Source organism: Myxocyprinus asiaticus, chromosome 22 (genome assembly GCF_019703515.2).
Source record: "Myxocyprinus asiaticus isolate MX2 ecotype Aquarium Trade chromosome 22, UBuf_Myxa_2, whole genome shotgun sequence".
Lineage (NCBI taxonomy): Eukaryota > Metazoa > Chordata > Actinopteri > Cypriniformes > Catostomidae > Myxocyprinus > Myxocyprinus asiaticus.
This window is the reverse complement of record NC_059365.1, coordinates 24,996,200-25,017,355: the sequence shown is the minus strand read 5'-3', so window position 1 is coordinate 25,017,355 and position 21,156 is coordinate 24,996,200. Positions and strand designations below refer to the sequence as shown.

The 21,156-nt window shown below is 38.0% G+C and overlaps 1 protein-coding gene across 1 annotated transcript; it reads left to right on the top strand.

Moving 5' to 3' along the window:
• On the top strand, positions 1-15,812 carry spdl1 (spindle apparatus coiled-coil protein 1). The gene is made up of 12 exons (XM_051649734.1): positions 1-114; positions 473-637; positions 758-934; positions 1,062-1,256; positions 5,030-5,179; positions 5,669-5,767; positions 6,259-6,369; positions 6,484-6,624; positions 6,719-6,822; positions 6,909-7,096; positions 14,743-15,031; positions 15,485-15,812. Exons 2-12 carry the CDS (start codon positions 473-475, stop codon positions 15,633-15,635), a joined length of 1,770 nt encoding a protein of 589 aa, XP_051505694.1. The 5' UTR covers positions 1-114; the 3' UTR covers positions 15,636-15,812.
• Positions 15,813-21,156: the final 5,344 nt, after the last annotated feature.

Genomic DNA, 21,156 nt, shown 5'->3' with positions numbered 1-21,156 from the left:
CTGCAGAATTCAAACTAGCAGTGTGAAGTTGTCTGGCAGAAAGGCAGTTGGGGCGGTTTATCCTTCAGAGAAAAAATATATTATCGACTATTTTGTAAATACGAAGCTCTAAAGGTAAACATTCAGACATGATTTTGATGTGACTACCGAAACAGACGCTTATCATAAATATTACAAGATGTTTTTGATGGAAGTTTAAATTGTTAGCCAGACGTAGTTAACTAATGGAAGTTAACGAATTTTGTCTTGACATTTCAGCTTTGTAAAATTAGAAGGCTGTCTGTTTATACATCATGTATCAGTATTAAGAATTAGTATTATTTTACTCAAATACATTTTTCAAAATTAAAAAGACAGTAATCTTAGCATGCTTCTACATTGCTGACCACATACACACTTTAAAAACAATGAGCACCTCAGATTTCATAACATCTTTCTTTCTTTCTCTCTCTCTCTCTCTCTTTCATTTCAGATGTCAGATCTTGAGGATGAGTTTAAAGCGTTGCGAAGGAAGGTGCAGGAGGGTGAAGAGGCTCTTCAGAGGGCTGGACAGTATGGACTTCAGCTCTTGGATGACAAAATGGATCTACACAACAAACTGGAGGAGCAGCGAATTGAGATGTCCAATGTCATTGAGGTATTGGCCAATCCAGGTTGGCAGCATTTGACCACCAGATCACCACAACATGATGCTTGACCAATAAATAGTGACTTAAATATGTTGCAGTGTCATCTTGTCAGTGTACTTTAATTGCAGGCCCTGGAGCAAGAGAAATACACTCTGCATAGGGAAGTTGAGTTAAAGGGCCGCATATTGGAAAGTCTTCGTTCAGAATTTGATGTCGTCAAAAACCACCAGAAACATCAGCTGGAGCAGCAGCAAACTCTGTTGGAGAGGAGTCATGCTCTTGAGATCAGTGACCTAAAGAATAAGGTCAGCTCATATGTTTTTGTTGGTAATGCCTCAGCATTCGGCTTATGAGAATCTTTGCTTCTTAAGGTAGTTTATTGTCCTGAACGAAAAGAGTCTTGTCTGCAATGCTGATGATTTGCCTTTTTAGGTGGAGAAAATGAAGGCAGATTTAGAGGAAGCTCAACTGGCTGGGAAGCAGATGAAACACAAGCTGGACCAGCAATCTGAAGCACTGAGCAGCAAAACCGAGGAGCTGCGTGTCTTTACAGAGCGTGCACATGAAACCATGTCCTCAGAGATCCTGGAGCTGCAAGTGCAGAAGATGGACATGGAATCAGCTATGGTAAAGTCCTTTTTCCAACTACTCTGGTATGTCTTTTCATGGAGGAATATAAAATATTTATTAAAAAAAAAAAAGTAGGGCTGGGCGATAAGGCAAAAAATTTAAATCAAAATTATTATTATTATTATTATTTTTTTCAAACTTAAAGCTACGCTATGTAAGATTGTTTTTGTTAGAAATGAACAAAATGTCATTAATGAGCAAGTACACCAACAATCCATCTTCCAAACCATGTTTTTGCCTTACCTCGATTTACTATGGTAAACCTATAATAATGATTTATATTTTAGAGCTGTCAGGACTGATTTGGCAGGAAATTGCATACTCTTGTCATTGCATACTTTTGTCCGTGCGTGTTTACATCATGTCCGTAAAGAAAATAAGGTCCAGATCACTATTTTAAGAATGTGAAATGTCAGAATAATAGTAGAGAGAATGATTTATTTCAGCTTTTATTTCTTTTATCACATTTCCAGTGGGTCAGAAGTTTGCATACACTTTGTTAGTATTTGGTAGCATTGCCTTTAAATTGTTTAACTTGGATCAAACATTTTGGGTAGCCTCCCACAAGCTTCTCGCAATAAGTTGCTGGAATTTTGTCCCATTCCACCAGACAGAACTGGTGTAACTGAGTCAGGTTTTTAGGCCTCCTTGCTCACACACGCTTTTTCAGTTCTGCCCACAAATTTTCTATCTGATTGAGGTCAGGGCTTTGTGATGGCCACTCCAATACCTTGACTTTGTTGTCCTTAAGCCATTTTGCCACAAATTTGGAGGTATGCTTGGGGTCATTGTCCATTTGGAAGACCTATTTGCGACCGAGCTTTAAATTCCTGGCTGATGTCTTGAGATGTTGCTTCAATATGTCCACATAATTTTCCTTCCTCATGATGCCATCTATTTTGTGGAGTGAACCAGTCCCTCCTGCAGCAAAGCACCCCCACAACATGATGCTTCCACCCCCATGCTTCACAGTTGGGATGGTGTTCTTTGGCTTGCAAGCCTCACCCTTTTTCCTCCAAACACAACAATGGTCATTATGGCCAAACAGTTCAATTTTTGTTTAATGAGACCAGAGGAAATTTCTTTAAAAAGTAAGATCTTTGTCCCCACGTGCACTTGCAAACTGTAGTCTGGCTTTTTATGGCGGTTTTGGAGCAGTGGCTTCTTCCTTGCTGAGCAGCCTTTCAGGTTATGTCGATATAGGACTCGTTTTACTGTGGATATAGATACTTGTCTATCTGTTTCCTCCAGCATCTTCACAAGGTCCTTTGCTGTTGTTCTGGGATTGATTTGCACTTTTCGCACCAAACTACGTTCATCTCTAGGAGACAGAATGTGTCTCCTTCCTGAGTGGTATGATGGCCACGTGGTTCCATGGTGTTATACTTGCATACTATTGTTTTTACAGATGAACGTGGTACCTTCAGGTGTTTGGAAATTGCTCCCAAGGATGAACCAGACTTGTTGAGGTCCACAATTATTTTTCTGAGGTCTTGGCTGATTTCTTTTGATTTTCCCATGATGTCAAGCAAAGAGGCACTGAGTTTGAAGGTAGGCCTTAAAATACATCCACAGGTACACCTCCAGTTGACTCCAGTTAGCTGGAATTTTCCAAGCTGCTTAAAGGCACAGTTTTTAATTAATTATATTTATTTATCACACATTATACATTTGCACATATATAGTGAAATTCTTTTTTTCACATATCCCAGCAGAGGGATATGTCAGAGTGCAGGGTCAGCCATGATACGGCGCCCATGGAGCGGATAGGGTCAAGGGCCCAACAGTGGCCCTGCTGGGGCTTGAACCCCCGACCTTCTGATCAGTAACCCGGAGCCTTAACCGCTGAGCCACCACTGCATGTAAACTTCTGACCCACTGGAATTGTGAAACAGTCTGTCTGTAAACAATTGTTGGAAAAATTACTTGTCATGCACAAAGTAGATGTCCTAAACGACTTGCCAAAACTATAGTTTGCTAATATGAAATCTGTGGAGTGGTTACAAAATGAATATTCTTAAAAAATAAGAAAAGTGAATGTAAACTTCTGACTTCAACTGTATATATAAATATAAATATAACGTTTGCTAATATTTTTATGTGAAACCTCGATTTAAAAAACAAAAATCAAAACATAAATTCGAATTAATAAGTAATGCCTGTTGAATAATGTGCTCCATTCATTTTCACATAAACACATCCGAAAGTGAAAGCTCATGCAAAGAAATTTCACCTTAATGTGTGACATCATATCCTGTCTGTCCCTTAGTTCTTAATACTGTGTATTGCCCCCTTTAGCATCAATGACAGTGTGCAGTCTTTTGTAATAGTTGTCTATGAGGCCCCAAATTCTTGCAGGTGGTATAGCTGCCCATTCGTCTTGGAAAAATGCCTCCAGGTCATGCAAAGTCTTTGGTCGTCTTGCATGAACCGCACATTTGAGATCTCCCCCAAGTGGCTCGACGATATTAAGGTCAGGAGACTGTGATGGCCACTCCAGAACCTTCACCTTTTTCTGCTGTAACCACTGAACTTGGCCTTGTGCTTAGGGTCATTGTCGTGCTGGAAAGTCCAAGAGCATCCCATGCGCAGCTTTCGTGCAGAAGAATGCAAATTGTCTGCTAGTATTTTCTGATAACATGCTGCATTCATCTTGCCATCAATTTTCACAAGATTCCCCGTGCCTTTAGAGCTCACATACCTCCAAAACATCAGTGAGCCACCACCATGCTTCACAGTGGGGATGGTATTCTTTTCACTATAGGCCTTGTTGACCCCTCTCCAAACATAGCGCTTATGGTTGTGACCATAAACTCTATTTTGGTCTCGTCACTCCAAATTACAGTGTGCCAGAAGCTGTGAGGTGTGTCAAGGTGTTGTCGGGCATATTGTAAATGGCTTTTTTGTGGCTTCTTTCTGGCAACTCGACCATGCAGCTCATTTTTGTTCAAGTATCGTCATATTGTGCTCCTTGAAACAACCACACCGTCTTTTTCCAGAGCAGCCTGTATTTCTCCTGAGGTTACCTGTGGGTTTTTCTTTGTATCCCAAACAATTCTTCTGGCAGTTGTGGCTGAAATCTTTCTTTGTCTACCTGACCTTGGCTTGGTATCAAGAGATCCCCGAATTTTCCACTTCTTAATAAGTGATTGAACAGTACTGACTGGCATTTTCAAGGCTATGGATATCTTTTTATATCCTTTTCCATCTTTATAAATTTCCATTACCTTATTACGCAGGTCTTTTGACAGTTCTTTTCTGCTCCCCATAGCTCAGTATCTAGCCTGCTCAATGCAGCCACGTGAGAGCTAACAAACTCATTGACTATTTATACACAGACATTAATTACAATTTAAAAAGCCACAGTTGTGGGAAATTAACCTTTAATTGCCATTTAAACCTGTGTGTGTCACCTTGTGAGTCTGTAACAAGGCCAAACATTCAAGGGTATGTAAACTTTTTGATCAGGGCAATTTGGGTGATTTCTGTTATCATTATGATTTAAAAAGGAGCCAAACAACTATGTGATAATAAATGGCTTCATATGATCACTATCCTTAAATAAATGATCAGTCACATTTTCAAAATCAATGCCAAAATTTCACAATTTTTGCCAGGGTATGCAAACTTTTGAGCTCAACTGTACTGTCTTGATAATAATACAGTGATACCTTGTAGTTGTTCCATTGTAAATAGAAGGCTGCGAAAGTGTGCCACTGTGGTAGTTGGCAAAATTTAAAGGTACTGAAGTGTGGGAACTTGCCTTTCAGGAGACGTTAGAGCAGGAACTTCAGGAGGCACGATACAAAGAAGAACAGCTGAATTTGGCCAACACGACCCTCCAGAGGCAACTGGAGAGACTCACAGAGGAGAAGGAAGAGAGAGAGAAAGAGGCAGTGTCCTGCTATAATGCTTTAGAGGTATGTCAGTAAGCATTGTCAAGTAAATGTGTTTATTAAATATTAATTTTTGGGTTGAGTTACAGTGAATAATGCTGGAAATGCTCTAGACTAAGATTTCTGATACTGATAAGTAGGTCCCCATGGAACCACTTTTCACATTTTCTGTGCTGATTGTGGGGAAATTCTACAAAATGGATTAAAAGTCAAATGTGTTAAACGGAGTTGAAACTGGCAAGGGCCAGTAGGCCGATTTGAATGACGGACATTCAAATTCTGCCGAAATCTGTGGAGCTTTCTGTGGAATTGTGAATATGCTGTTTCCAATCCGGCTTGCTGATTAAAACTGATTCGTCATTACTTCCTGCATTTCTGTGTAAATTCTTGATTAAAAGCTTTTTGTATTGTGTTGTATTATTGTAACTACTTGCACAAAATGCATAAAGTTGAATCTGATTCTGAGGATTTAACTGGAATTGAAGGCAAACACTTTTGTTCTCCCCAATGTAGAAAGCTCGTGAAGCCAACCAAGATCTTCAAATCCAACTGGAACAAGTGTTGCAACAGGCACAGGATCCCAACAGCAAAGGCAATTCCTTGTTTTCTGAGGTATAGGACTGAGCACTTACTTTAGGAAATACTTCTTTTAAAACCTGAAACATTATGATTTTTATGCCGTATGTGTTTGTGGGCAGTAATTCTCCAAATGCTTTGACATCACGTGAAGGTCATAAAGGAGTGAAGGTTCCTGCTGGTATGGGAAGCATTGAATGACTGGCTATAGGATCAAATGCAATGTCTGCCCAAAACTTTTTATTATTCCTCATGGCATTATTCCATCCTCCCTCCTGTTTAAAATAAGGCTTGAGTAATTAAAGAAACTGTACCTTATTTTCAAAACAATACAATATCATTTTAGAAAGGAAGATAAACCAAATGTTGTAAGCTTTACAGCAAATATGGAGAAGCTTAGCTACACTAAATATTCCAGAGTCAATAATAGGGTTTCATACATCATTACAGGATAGTTAAAAAGCATTGTAAAGTATTTTAAGGCATAGGTTGGTGTGCCATGACACAAAATATTTGGATTTGCACAGGTAGAGGACAAAAGAGCAGAGATGGAGAGGCAACTGAACAGCATGAAAAGACAGTACGAGTCTCTACAGAAGCAGCATGTTCTCACCAAACAACACATGCACCGTATGAAGGTAAAACACATTGAGGCTATTTGCTAAGGCTGCAAAGGGTTTACATATTTCATTTTATTATTTCCACATTAGCAAAGGGAATTACATCTGTTTTCCTTCTGTCTGCTGTTTTAGATGCAGATAGCCACCCTTATGCAGCTGCAGGGCAACAGGGCCGACCCAGCCCAGCTTGAACGTTTGCAGTTCATGTTATCTGAAAAGAACAATGAAATAGAGACCTTGATGATGAAAGTAAGAGAGCTGGAGAAAGCAAAGGTAAGTCGATCATGTTACATATTAATTCCCACATATAAATGAAACATAGTAATTACAGTTTGGAAAATATTGCTACTAACTCTTTTACCAACAGGTGACTGTAACAGACCAGCATCAACCTGTCCAGTCTAAAGAAAATGAGCTTGTGGATGAGACTTACTACACTGATCTATTAAAAATGCAACTTTCAAATTCAAAGTGAGTGTTCTCTTAGAACATATTTGCACTGTTGGCAGACAGCACTTCAGTACTGTTTAATACAGTTGTAAAATGTATTTATATAGAAAGGATGCAGAGAAACTGAAGGATGAGTTATCCATGGCGAGAATGAAGGGTCTTTCTGAAAGTCAGAGAGTGTTGGAGTTGGAGAGGAAACTCTATGGTGCAGAGCAAACGCTGAAACAAAGACACAGTGACAACATGAAGCTCCAAGTCAAGCTTGAAGAACTACAGATGAAATACACACCTAATGGTAATTACATTCTTGAAAAGTTACATTGTAGAATGACTGAGGTTTAAAGGAGTAGTTCTCCCCAAAGTGAAAGTTCTGTCTTTGTTTAAGCACCCCCATGTTAAAGAAACAGATCTGTCTATACAATGACAGTTCATATTGACCACATCTATCAAGCCGCAGAAACGATGTTAATTACACCAAACGTCATTGGTCACATGACATATTCCAAGTCTTCTGAAGCCATACAATAGCTTTGTGTGAGGAACAGACTGAATTTTAAATCTTTATTAATTTACAAATCAAGTCATTTATGCAAATTAATTATACAGCTCTCTAATCAAATGTGGTTATGGCGCAGGCTTGACGTCTTGACTTTTGTTGACCAGACACATGTGAACCAATGATGTTTGATGTTATTATTAGACTCTTTCCAACTGCAGGGACTAAAGCCCATTTTAGGTACTTTGTGTGCCTGTTACTTTGTGGTTAACTTGCATCAAAACGTCTTTAAGTCAATGAGGGAGTATTTCAATACAGTAATTTATGTCAAATCAAATCACTTTTATTGTCACACAGCCATATACACAAGTGCAATAGTGTGTGAAATTCTTGGGTGCCGTTCCGAGCAACATACCAGTCATGACAGTGATGAGACATATACCAATCTACAATAAACATAAAATTTACACAACACAATTTAAAATCTAATATACATATAATTACACACAACACAATATACAAATAATAACATACAATACACACAATATAGAATACACATTATACAATAAAAAAGTATATAGTATATATAAAATGTACAGTAGGTTGTATTGTACTGTATTGACATTCAGGCTGTCGGTTGATAGTCAGTTGCCAGTGTGTTGTTAAGAGAATATAATTTATGACAGTCCAGTGTGAGATAATAAGATTAATAAAGTGCAGTGCTGATGTTTATTGATTGTGAGAGATCAAGAGTTCAAAAGTCTGATTGCTCGGGGGAAGAAGCTGTCATGAAGTCGGCTGGTGCGGGTCCTGATGCTGCGATACCACCTGCCTGATGGTAGCAGTGAGAGCAGCCCATGGCTCGGGTGGCTGGAGTCTCTGATGATCCTCCGAGCTTTTTTCACACACCGCCTGGTGTATATGTCCTGGAGGGAGGGAAGCTCACCTCCAATGATATGTCTGGCAGTTCGCACCACCCTTTGCATGGCTTTGCGGTTGTGGGCGGTGCTATTGCCATACCAGGCGGAGATGCAGCCTGTCAGGATGCTCTCTACAGTGCTGGTGTAGAACCGTGTGATGATGTGGCAGTTCATTCCAAACTTCCTCAGCCATCTCAGGAAGAGAAGGTGCTGATGAGCCTTCTTCACAACGGCCTCAGTGTGGATGGACCATGTGAGTTCCTCAGTGATGTGGACACCCAGGAACTTGAAGCTGCTGACTCTCTCCACTGGTGCTCCATTGATGGTGATGGGGCTGTGTTCTCTGTCTTTTCTCCTGAAGTCCACCACAAGCTCCTTTGTCTTGCTGACACTGAGGGAGAGGTTGTGCTCCTGACACCAGCGTGTCAGAGTGTGCACCTCCTCTCTGTAGGCTGTTTCATCATTGTCAGTGATCAGACCTACCACCGTCGTATCATCAGCAAACTTAATGATGGCATTGGAGCGATATGTTGCCACACAGTCATGTGTGTACAGGGAATACAGGAGTGGGCTAAGAACACAGCCCTGCAGGGCTCCAGTGTTGAGGGTCAGTGATGAGGAGATGTTACTGCCCATTCTAACCACCTGGTGTCTGCTTGACAGGAAGTCCAGGATCCAGCTGCACAGCGAGCTGTTTAAGCCCAGAGCCCGGAGTTTCTCATCAAACTTGGAGGGCGCTATGGTGTTGAATGCTGAGCTGTAGTCTACAAACAGCATTCTCACATAAGTGTTCCTTTTTTCCAGGTGGGAGAGAGCAGTGTGTATTGTAGATGCAATGGCAACATCAGTGGAGCAGTTGTTGCGGTAAGCAAACTGCAATGGGTCCAGTGGTGGAGGCAGCACAGAGCAGATGTAATCTCTGATTAGTCTCTCAAAGCATTTGCTGATGATGGGGGTCAGAGCAACAGTATGCCAGTCATTTAAGCAAGTGATTTTGCTTTGATTTGGTACAGACACAATGGTGGACGTTTTAAAGCATGTGTAGACTACAGACAAAGAGAGGGAAAAGTTGAAAATGTCCAAAAAACACCAGCCAGTTGGTTCGCACACGCTCTGATAACGCGGCCTGGAATGCCGTCTGGACCTGCAGCTTTGCGGATATTCACCCGTCGGAAGGATCGGGTTACATCCGCTAAAGAGACGGAGAGTGAAATAACCTCTGTAGGTTTGGCCGCGAGAGCTCTCTCTGCAAGGGCGGTGTTATTTCCCTCAAACCGTGCATAAAAAGTATTTAGCTCATCCGGGAGAGAGGCAGCAGTGTTCATGGCGGAGTTTTAATTCCCTTTAAAGTCCATGATGATATTAATTCCCTGCCACATGCTTCTAGAGTTGGTGGTGTTAAACTGTCCTTCAATCTTGTTCCTTTACTGGCGTTTTGCTGCTCTGATAGTTTTTCGGAGGGCATAACTGGCTTGTTTATGCTCCTCCGTGTTCCTGGAATTAAAAGCAGAGGTCCGCGCGAACATTGCTATTAATCCAAGGTTTCTGGTTCGGGTAGATCCATATCGTTTTGGACGGAACAACATCCTCTACGCACTTTCTGATGAAACACGTTACGCTATCAGCGTAAACCTCGATGTCGTCATCAGAGGTGGACCGGAACATCTTCCAGTCCATGTGATCAAAACAGTCTTGTAGCATAGAGTCTGATTGGTCCGACCAACACTGGATCATTCTGAGGGTTGGTGCTTCCTGTTTCAGTTTGTGCCTGTAAGCGGGCAGAAGCAGAATGGAAGAGTGGTCCGATTTGCCAAATGGTGGGTGGGGGAGGGATTTGTAGCCATCCCAGAAGGGAGAGTAGCAGTGGTCCAAAACCTGGTCCTCTTGTGTATTAAAACTGATGTGTTGGTGGTATTTCGGTGCAGTTGACTTAAAATTGGCTTTGTTAAAGTCCCCGGTCACAATGAACGAGGCCTCAGGGTGCACGGTTTCCTGCTTGCTTATAATCCCGTACAGTTCCTTGAGTGCCCGGTCTGTGTCGGCTTGTGGCAGGATGTACACAGCAGTGATAATGACCGCTGTGAATTCCCTCGGTAGCCAGAATGGTCAACACGGAAGCATGAGAAATTCCAGATCAGGTGAGCAGAATGTACTGATAGAATGTACTGTCCTCTGATCACACCAGGATTTGTTGACCGTAAAACATACACCACCACCTCTGCTTTTACCTGAGAGGTCTTTCGCTCTGTCCGCTCGGTGCACGGAGAACCCTGTGGGTTTGATGGCTGAGTCTGGAATCTCCGCAGACATCCAAGTTTCTGTAAGGCAGATAATGCAGCAGTCCCTCATCTCTCGTTGGAAAGAGATCCGCGCTCTCAGCTCGCAGAGCTTGTTGTCCAGAGACTGAACATTTGCCAGTAGAATACTGGGTAGCGGGATTCAATTTGCGCGATGTCTTACTCTGATGAGAACACCAGCTTTGTTTCCCCTTTTCCTTCTGCGTTTTCGTGGCCAGGTAGCCCAGACAAAGGGCTCCGCTGGCGTGTTTGTAAACAGCGGGTCGGCATTGAGGAATTTGAAGTCCGGTTTATGGTGTGTAATTGCAGAACCAATGTCCAAAAGTGTTTGTCTGTCGTAGACAGTAAGGCAAACAATATCCAAGACAAAAAAACATAAGAATTGTAAACAAAACAAACAAAAACCTACAATGTTGTTTCGGAGCTCGCAACACAGCAGCCATACTAGGCACCATCTTGAGTCCTCAGTCGAGTCATAAGTAAGGGATTATCCATGGCTAGGTGTGCGTTAAATGATTTTAAATACACAACGTGGAGGCGAAGAACTTTGGCCTCTGCAAAGTGCATTTAAAATCGTTTAACACACACCTAGCCATGGATTATCCCACTTATACCATGGTTACTTGCTAGCATTGATTAGTTAAAACTGTCATTAATTAATGCAGTGCAAATTTTGACTGGAAGAATAAAAAATAATGGTTAACTTTATCTACAGGTTGTTAGATCTACAGTTCCACCCGTTCTAAATCAGACACAGGATAAAGTAGTGCAACAATATAGTTTTTTGGAGACCAAACACTTTAAAAAAAAAAAACTGTGAATTTAAATACTCAATCCAGAAATAATAATACCCACATAATGTAGAAGGGTTGGCACTCCTGAGAACATAGAATATTGAGTAATATTCTATTCCTACTCGTTGTCATTTTCACATTCATGAGGAAAAAGTGGCGTTGCTGACATGACAGTTGTAAAAGTTGCACTTACTATTCATGATGAGGAGAAAATCATCCAAAACGCTCTAATCCTGCAGAATTTGACCTCTGAGACATCTATATGATATTCATTAAGGCTGCACGATTGATTGAATTAAGAATAAAATGGTGATGTGGCATTGCTCAATTTCAAAACAGCAGAAGGCTGCGTGTTATGAAACAATCTCCATTCAGAACTTCAGTCAGCGATGTGTGATCGTGGGGCACCCTCTAGTGGTTATAGGTGCACATGTTGAATAGGGTATAGATTTGTGTCTCCGTTCACATAAAGTCAGAAAAAATCCAAATTAACATGTATTTATACTAAAGTAATAATCAAAGCCATGCTGATCCATAATGGTAACAAGTACCCGTCTCTTCCCCTGGCTCACTCGGTGCACCTCAAAGAGGATTACAACAGCATCAAGACCTTGCTGGACGCCTCGAAGTATGATGAGTACAGCTGGGAGGTCATAGGAGACTTCAAAATGGTGGCATGCCTGATGGGTCTCCAAGGCAGTTTTACCAAGTTTCCCTGCTATCTTTGCCTTTGGAACAGCAGGGACACCAAGGCGCACTACCACAGGCGGGACTGGCCACAGTGGACCGAGTTCTCTGTGGGGAGGAACAACATCAAGTGGGAGCCACTGAAGGTGCTAATGCCACCACCGCACATAAAATTGGGCCTTATGAAACAATTTGTCAGAGCTCTAGATAAGGAGTCGGCAGCCTTCAAGTACCTTCAAGACTTCTTCCCTAAGCTGTCTGAGGCAAAGGTCAAAGCTGGTGTCTTCGTCGGACCACATATAAAGAAGGATTTTGGATTCATATGTTGTTTTTTTCTGACTGTATGTGAACGAAAAGACACAAATTCGCCTGTTTTCTCACTGGAAATAGGTAAATTTCAAAATATCACTGTCCTGTTCACAAAAGCAAAGTTTGTGGGGAATAATAGCCATTTTCTATACTATTGAGGCATAAGCAATTAGGAAATAACACTTACTACCCAAGAAAATAAATTGTGTTACATAGTGAAATCATCTTGCCTTGTCTTGCCGGACAGAGAAAGACACATTTGATGGTCCCGGTTACCTTCTCCACCACTGTGCAAAACAGTTGAATGTCAAACCATACTTTCCTAATAAACACTTTGGGTGAGTAATACGGGGCTGATGAACACTGTTGTCTTTTTCGTGTTTCCTGTAGCTTCACTGTTAATTTAAAGACGACACTGCATGATTTGATGATGTTGTTTTGTGAAGTGATGGTTAATCTCAGCTCTGACACTATATTTGCGTCTGGGGTTCGTTTGAGCAAAGGCATAAAACTCTCGCAATGTGTCATTACGGGGGACAGCAGAGAAATTAATCACTATATAGAACTAATATAGAACTATATTTAGAATTAATATAGAACGGTGATTAAAACTGACTGGAACTACCGGTGTATTCAACGGTTTGAACTGCATGCATTCCAGCCAATCAGCATCGAATATTAGAACAGACTAGGGATGTGCGCTATGACTAATTTGACTGTCGTTTAAACAGAAGTTTTGTAACCGACTAATCGACTAGTCTAAAAAGAAACCAACCTTCAGAAAACAGTAAAAAAAAAAAAAAGTGTGTTTATGCAACCCATTTAAAATACTTAATCTATTCCAAATCCGATGCTAAATTCTACTGAAAAGGGGCATTTATCTGCGACATGCTCGCCTTGAATTATGATCATTGTACATTAAATATAGAACATGACATGCATTCACTGAATCAACATTAGCGAACATTTAACAGGCATATTTATTGAAAACAATTGAACGAATAGTGCTGGATTAATGGAACAACCATTAAAAGCCTCTTCTAAACGGAAATCACCAAGTAAAAGTTACTTAACATATTAAAACAGTCAGGACATTGTTGAAAATAATTAACAGGTAAGCCAAATCTATGAGAGAGTAAAAAATGTGCTGAAAAGTTGCACGTATTTCAAGACGTGCAGTCGTGCATTAATCATCTATCTAATATGACAGCTGTTCGGTAAAGAACGTCAAACAATAACAGTTATGATGTAAAAAAAATAAAAAATAGTAGCTATAGGATAGAAAAAAATAGGCCTGTGATGTAGCTACAATAAACCTAATGTATTCTAAACATGACGTGCACACAGAATAAAAGATAGTTTAACATGTTAAGCAGTCGGCACCTCATTGAAAATAGCCTTCTTAATCAGCAGATTAAAAAAATGGCATACCTAGTCTAAAACAGTTATTTTCTAGGCTACTTACTCAAAAGCATAAATTTTTTGATGAGTAAAATTAACACGTCGACATGGTCCGGTGAATGACGGGACTTGATTCACCTGAGGCGTCTATCCTGCACTTGAAAAAGCCCGCTCAGTGAAAAAAACATCCAAGCATGCACAGATGTAAAGAAGACTCAAATGTGAAAACATCCTTAGGGACTTTCAATCGTTTGGAAAGCTGATTCCCGCACCACCGAAGTGATTTCATTACTACTTTGCAGAGTTTGATTGTCTAGCGAGAGGACATCCTGCGCGCATCGCGAGTGAGAGAGGGAAGAAGCATGCGCAGACTGAGGTGAAATTAAACTCTGTATCTGCTCCAGATATCCTCTTTTTTTAAATAATATTTGTATTATTAATTCTATTTTAAATATTTAACATTGATATGACAGTAATTTAAGTACAGCCTCTGTAAAAATATAAAGCCAAATGTAAATGTGTAAAAATTATGATCAGTTTAATGGGGGGAAATATTAACCGACTAGTAATTCCAGTGTCGACTAGCAGCATCAGAACCGTTTAGTTGACTAGTCGACTAGTCTCGCACATCCCTAGAACAGACCATGGTATAAAAGCCATATTGTAAAAGATTGTGTTGATAAATAGGTTTACAGTGCATTTTCAACATGTTGTTCCTCTTAAGAGTTATCATCTAGAAAGTTACTAAGGGAAAAGTGCTAGGACTGTTGGTGAGAAAGGGCCTAATGATGTCCTTTTTGGAGCTTGTTAGATGTGGTCACTGTGAACTGTCATGGAGTTTCTTAAATCCTCATTGGGTGCTGCTCAAAAAATAACAGCATATGGGTTTGGAACAATATGAGAGTAAGTAAATAATGACAGAATTTTCCTTTTGGGTGAACTATTCCTTTAATGTGTAAATTAGTTCACTGCTGTAGTAATTTATCCTTAGGCTGGTTTAAAATGCTCTGGCCTTACATGTAACATTGTGTATTCAGAGGTGAATAAATCACAAGTACAGAAGCGTCGCCGTGAGAAGTTTCCAGTAGTCACTACAGAGGAAAAGTCAGCACCTAGCAAAGAGGAATCTGTGACAATGGATACTGAGCCAGCCAAGACCTCGAGTGGAAATAAAGAGGAAAAAACTCTCAGTCATTCTGTTGAGAAGTCCACCGTGGTCCCATTACAGTCTGCACAAACCACAGAGCCCAACCCAGTTTTGCCTCGTGAAAACAAGTCTGTCCGAATCTGTGAGGATCCCCCAGTCTGCATCCCTGATGCACCCAGGTCAGTGCCAACCTCTGCATGCCAACCCTTCTCCCTTCTGCTGCGCTGCGTGAACTTTACCATCTTTGTCATCTCCCTCTTCCTGGGTTTCATGAGGACACTCATTCCTCGATAATCGTTTCCTGCTCTATCGCTGCCTCTCAGGAATCCTGTAGCTCAGTGAAACTTCTTTTGACATTTAGTCTCATGTCATCCTGGCTTAATGGTACACTGTAAGAAATTTCAAGTTCAAGAGTATACTATATTATATTTAAGAAGTGATAAATTAATGGGAAATGTAAAAAAAAATTTTTAAGAGATGGAGTGACGTTTAAGTCTGCATTTCAACTGTTGGATAATTTTAACAGTGACATTGAAATTCTAACTCCTGTGGCGATAGTAATAATGTTAATTATCACTTTTAGCACAAGATCTGTATTTTGAACCACCACAAACTGAATGGTTTGCCTGTAGGTCTCCTGTTAATGACTGCAGTAGCAAGATTGACGATCAAACACACAGCAATGAAGAGGAGAACTGGAGAGCTGAGAAAAAGAGGAAAAAGTACCAACCTACCCACGTTAACTCAGAAAAAACCATGGCAAGCGAGTGTGCACAACAGTAGTACTAATGTCAAGTGTACTTGTTTCATAGTTTGTTAAAGAATGTTGTCAAGTTTATTCTGTATGTAATTAAGATATTTTTAAATAATAATTTGAACCGTAACATGCACATGCTTTACAGCACAACTTTAAAACATTTAGCAATACCTCTGTTATGAATTATTTAAGTCAGTTGAACATTGAATAAAAATAAATCTGAAATAATACATTTTGGTGATTAATGCATTGATATTATAAACTTGCTTACCATACTATTGTACTGCACTTGCAGTATAGTTCTACTTATGCTGAATAACTGTAACATTTGGGCAATAAGAGAGAGCTCACACTTTGAGACACATTATATGATTTGATAATATGCAAACCAATGTAGTATCTGGATAACAAGGAAAAATTCTGACAGTAAAGTCCTATAGATTCCGCTTCAGCAGTAGTTTGCGAATCACTTATGCTATATTTCTGCAGGTCAATTTATCAAATCAAATCACTTTATCGTCACACAACCATATACACAAGTGCAAATCTTGGGTGCAGTTCCGAGCAACATAGCAGTCATGACAGTGATGAGACATATACCAATTTACAATAACATCAGATTTACACAACACAATTTACATATCTAATATACACAATTACACACAACACAATATACAAATAATAACATACACTGTACAGTATACAATACACAATATAGAATATGCTTTATACAATCAAAATAGTATATATAAAATATACAGTAGGTTGTATTGTACTGTATTGACATTCAGGCTGTCAGTTGATAGTCAGTTGCCAGTGTGTTGTTAAGAGAGAATATAATTTATGACAGTCCAGTGTGAGATAATAAGATTAATAAAGTGCAGTGCTGATATATATTGATCATGGGAGATCAAGAGTTCAAAAGTCTGATTGCTTGGGGGAAGAAGCTGTCATGAAGTCAGCTGGTGCGGGTCCTGATGCTGCGATACCGCCTGCCTGATGGTAGCAGTGAGAGCAGCACGTGGCTTGTGTGGCTGGAGTCTCTGGTGATCCTCCAAGCTTTTTTCACACACCGCCTGGTATATATGTCCTGGAGGGAGGGAAGCACACCTCCGATGATGTGTCTGGCAGTTCGCACCACCATTTGCAGTGCTTTGTCCATTAATTACATCAATTATTTATTTATTGCCCTTTCTACAGAAAGATTGTACAAAGTTAACCTTTATTTAAAACTAACCTTTTAACCTTTGTACATCGACACATGACACTAAAAAGATGTGTATTTTGGTTTGTATTTTGAAAAAAACAAACAAACAAAAAAAAGTCTGTAGAATAACAGTATGTTGGCTTTGTTGGTTTTTTTGTTGAATTTATAGGCTAGCAAAAAAAATATATATATATATATAAAAATATAAAACAAACATTTATAGTACAACTAAATTGTTTACAACAATTTTTTATATATATATTTTATTAGAAGTTGTATGTAATTACAAATTACACAAACATGAACAATTATCACTGCATTACAGAAGAATGAACAGTTTGCACTGCATTATAGAGAGGAAAAAAACTCATGCTGGGAAAACAAGTTCATAAAGCTTTTAGAAATTTGTTATTTTATGAATTTAAGAGATTTATAGTATGGGAAATTTCAGCTAGAAAGGCTTCAAATCTGGGTAAGGTATCGAGAAATTTGTTCTTATGAATAAAGTATTTGCAATGCAATACAAAATTTAATGACATGTTCAACTACATGGCTACTGCTACTTGTTTATAACAATTTTTATTTTATTTTTTTCTTATTTAAGAATATTTGTAAAATTTTACAAAAAAAAGGTGCATCAGTGGAAGCTTGCAAATTTGTAAATATAATAATTTACATCACTTTTACGCAGGGAGTAAAAAACAATATATATATATATATATATATATATATATATATATATATATATATATATATATATATATATATATAAAACACATTTCTCGATACCTTACACAGATCTGAAGCCTTTCTAGCTGAAATTTCCCATACTATAAAATCTCTTAAACTCATAATATATATATATATATCATTCAGGGGGTAGGAAAGATCTCATCATAACATGAAGGAAAATAAAAAACGTTTAATCACTAATGTATCTCATAACTATTTTTAAGCACTTCTAACAAGAATTCTGCAAATCTAGGACGTTTTTTAAGGAGTTTATGTTTGTTTATATAGAATGTTGCAACCAGAATAAAAAAAGTGTTTTCCAGATATCTGTTTTCGTTTTCAAATTAACATATAATATCTTTGATACAAAAATCCTAATTTAAATTTAGCTTGGAAAAACAAAGGAGACTGACAAGACAACGATGTACTAAAAACGGAAAAGTATTTCCTTTGCGTTTTTGAAAATTTTCGCGATCCCCGTTCACACGGATCCGCGAAAACGACTAAAAATGCTGTATTATGCATGCCAGGCCAGTAGTTGGCGATGTCACTTTGTAAAGAAACACTACGCGCCTGCGCACATAAGCCCTCTTCGGCATTCACTGAAGTACAGGGGTTTCTTTTTTCTTTTTTTCTTTTTTTTTATTCATGCAACGTCTTACATGAGATTGTGTCAGCAAGTACAGAACAACAAGAACAGTACAAAAAAAAAAAAAAAAAAAAAAAAGGGAAGACATATCATAAATATAATTATAATAATAAAATTTAAAAAAACAAAAGCCAGAGGAAAAACAAAAAACATCTAGGTTAAACATTGAAAGCATTTTTTGACTTTTCAAAGATTTTTTGTTTTTTTATGCCCATCAAAGACAAAACATGGGAGTTATAGTCTACCAGAAAAATTGACAATAACGGATTCTTACCCAAAAATTTGCATTTGTGTATAAAAAATTTACCAAGTATAATAAAAAGATTAACAATATACTGGATATGAGAATTTGAGTTGTTATAAAGAAAAATAATATTAAAAGTGTTTATACATATTTCGACAGTTGTTTTTTCTGAGAGATAGGTACATAGCTCGTTCAAAAAAGATTTAACACAAAGACATTCACTAAAAAAATGAACAATCGTCTCTTCTATGTCACAGAAAGTAAATTTTTTCTCAATATTTTGAATATACTTATGGAGTGTGCCATTACAAGGGTAGCATCTATGTAATATTTTAAACGTGACCTCTTTTAACTTGTTTCTTAATAGATATTTGTGGGGAAGAGACCAGACCAAATTACTATTAACACTGTATAGCATCATCCATTGAAAAGAAAATGCTGGAATAGATTTTCTGTTGATATGATTGCAAACAAAGTGGTTATTGAATTTGTCATCAGTAATAAGAATTTATTCAGAAAAATAGGCTTATAGGTTCGCTCTCCTTTCAAAAGAATTTTTATTCCGCTAGGAACAGCGTTGACTACAATATTATACTCTTTTAATGACGCCCCAAAATCAAATTTTCTGGAGAATTCTGAAAAGGAATAAAACTGACCATTGTCATCTATCAACTGATTAACAATATAGATATTATTTAAATACCATCTCTCAAAAAACAATGACTTATTTCTGTAAATAATATTTTGATTATTCCAAATAAATCAACGGTGAGGTGAAAAATTATGTTTGTAAATCAGTAACCATGACAGTAAGGCATGTTGGTGAAATTTTGCTAATTTAATGGGTAGTTTACCAATTGAGAAGGGGCACTGTAATAAAAATTCAATACCTCCAATTTTATTAAAAACAAAATTAGGAAATATGTTCCATATAGAATTTGTCTTTTTAATGAATCTTTTTAACCAGTTTACTTTTAAAACATGGTTGAATAGGGTAAAGTCAACAACACCAAGACCTCCATCATTAATATTATTTCTTAGAACCTCCTTTTTGATTTTGTGTGGTTTATTTTTCCATATGAAATTATATAATAATTTATCTAATAAAGAACATGATGACTTAGGACAATCCATTACAGAAAAGAGGTAAGAAACTCTTGCTAGACCCTCTGCCTTTGATAATAAAACTCGACCAGCGAGAGACAAATCTCTTGCCAGCCAAGAATTAAACTTCTTTTTAATCACATCTTTAATGGGAATTAAATTAATTTCTGTAAGAACCGAATTTGAATTTAAAGATACTTTTACACCCAAATAATGAATTACATCTTTAAGCTGAATTCCACAAATTGTTGTTTTATTTATATTTTTAAAGATTATATTTCACATTTTGAAATGTTGAGAGAAAGGCCAGAAATCTGAGAAAAATCTTTAATAATCTCCAATGTTTTAGGAACTTCCGATGGATTTTTTAAGAAAATTGTGGTGTCATCTGCAAATTGAGAAATTGTATTTCTTTATCTTGAATTCTAATACACTTAATCACATTATTCTGATTGATTATTACATTTAAAATCTGAGTAACCAGCAGGAAAAGAAAGGGGGAAATGGGGCAGCCCTGTTTTATACCTCTGTGAATAAGAAAGTTAGGAGTTGTTCCAGATATAAGTTTAACACAACTGTTTCCTCTTACATACAGAGTTTTCACTGCATTGATAAAATAACTATTAAAATCAAAGAAGCGTAATACACTAAAGATGAAATTATGACTAACAGTATTGAAGGTTTTTTGGAAGTCTAAGAACATAATAAGAGCAGGATCCGAAACCAAATAACGATAATCAATCAAATCAAGAACTAACCTTACATTGTTGGATATGTGACGACCCTTCATAAACCCTGACTGGCACTCATCAATCAAATCATCAAGGCCATATTTAAGTCGTTTTGCCAAGACAGATGCCAAAATTTTATAGTCGATATTTAATAATGTGATTGGGCGCCAGTTATCGATCAAAAGAGTATCTTTTTGGGATTTTTTTTACTAGAATAATAACACCTTCTCTCATTGATGGTGGAAGGCATCCATTGACAAATGATTCTTCATATACTGCCAATAAAAATTTAGATAAAGGGTCACAAAAAGTTTTATATAACTCTGAAGTCAATCCATCACTCCCATGAGATTTATTGTTTTTTAATTTATTAACACCCTCTTTAATTTCTTCCAATGAAATTTATTCTGAACATATAAGATTGAAATCACTGCTAACAGTTCTTTTTGAAGTAATAGAATTTAGAATAGGCAAAGGGTCAATAACATTAGAGTCACTTTCATATAATTTACCAAAAAAATCTGCTATATGAGATGAGATAAGATTAGCATTCTCATATACAACACCATAAATTTTCATTTTCCTAATCGCATTTAACTCCCCCCTTCTTTTTTCGAGATTAAAGAAATATTTACTGTTTTTTTCTCCCATCTCTAACCACTGCTTTCTTGACCTAATAAAGGCCCCCTTGGCTTTTTCTTCATATATTATGATAAGTTTATTTTGGAGTTTATTTGTACAGGGGTTTCAATACAGCGAAGCACACGGGGCGTGTCTGAGGGTGTGGCCATGACAATAATAATAAAAATAAATAAATAAATAAATAAATATAAATTCAGGTCAGCGCACATGCGCATAATAGTGCCTTCTTTCCGCGGGC

Coding starts and splice junctions, on each gene's coding strand:
- spdl1 (XM_051649734.1), top strand. CDS start 473: ATGTCAGATCTTGAGGATGAGTTTAAAGCGTTGCGAAGGAAGGTGCAG. Junction 1,257..5,029: donor TGGACATGGAATCAGCTATG/GTAAAGTCCTTT, acceptor CTTGCCTTTCAG/GAGACGTTAGAGCAGGAACT. Junction 6,625..6,718: donor GAGAGCTGGAGAAAGCAAAG/GTAAGTCGATCA, acceptor TTTTACCAACAG/GTGACTGTAACAGACCAGCA.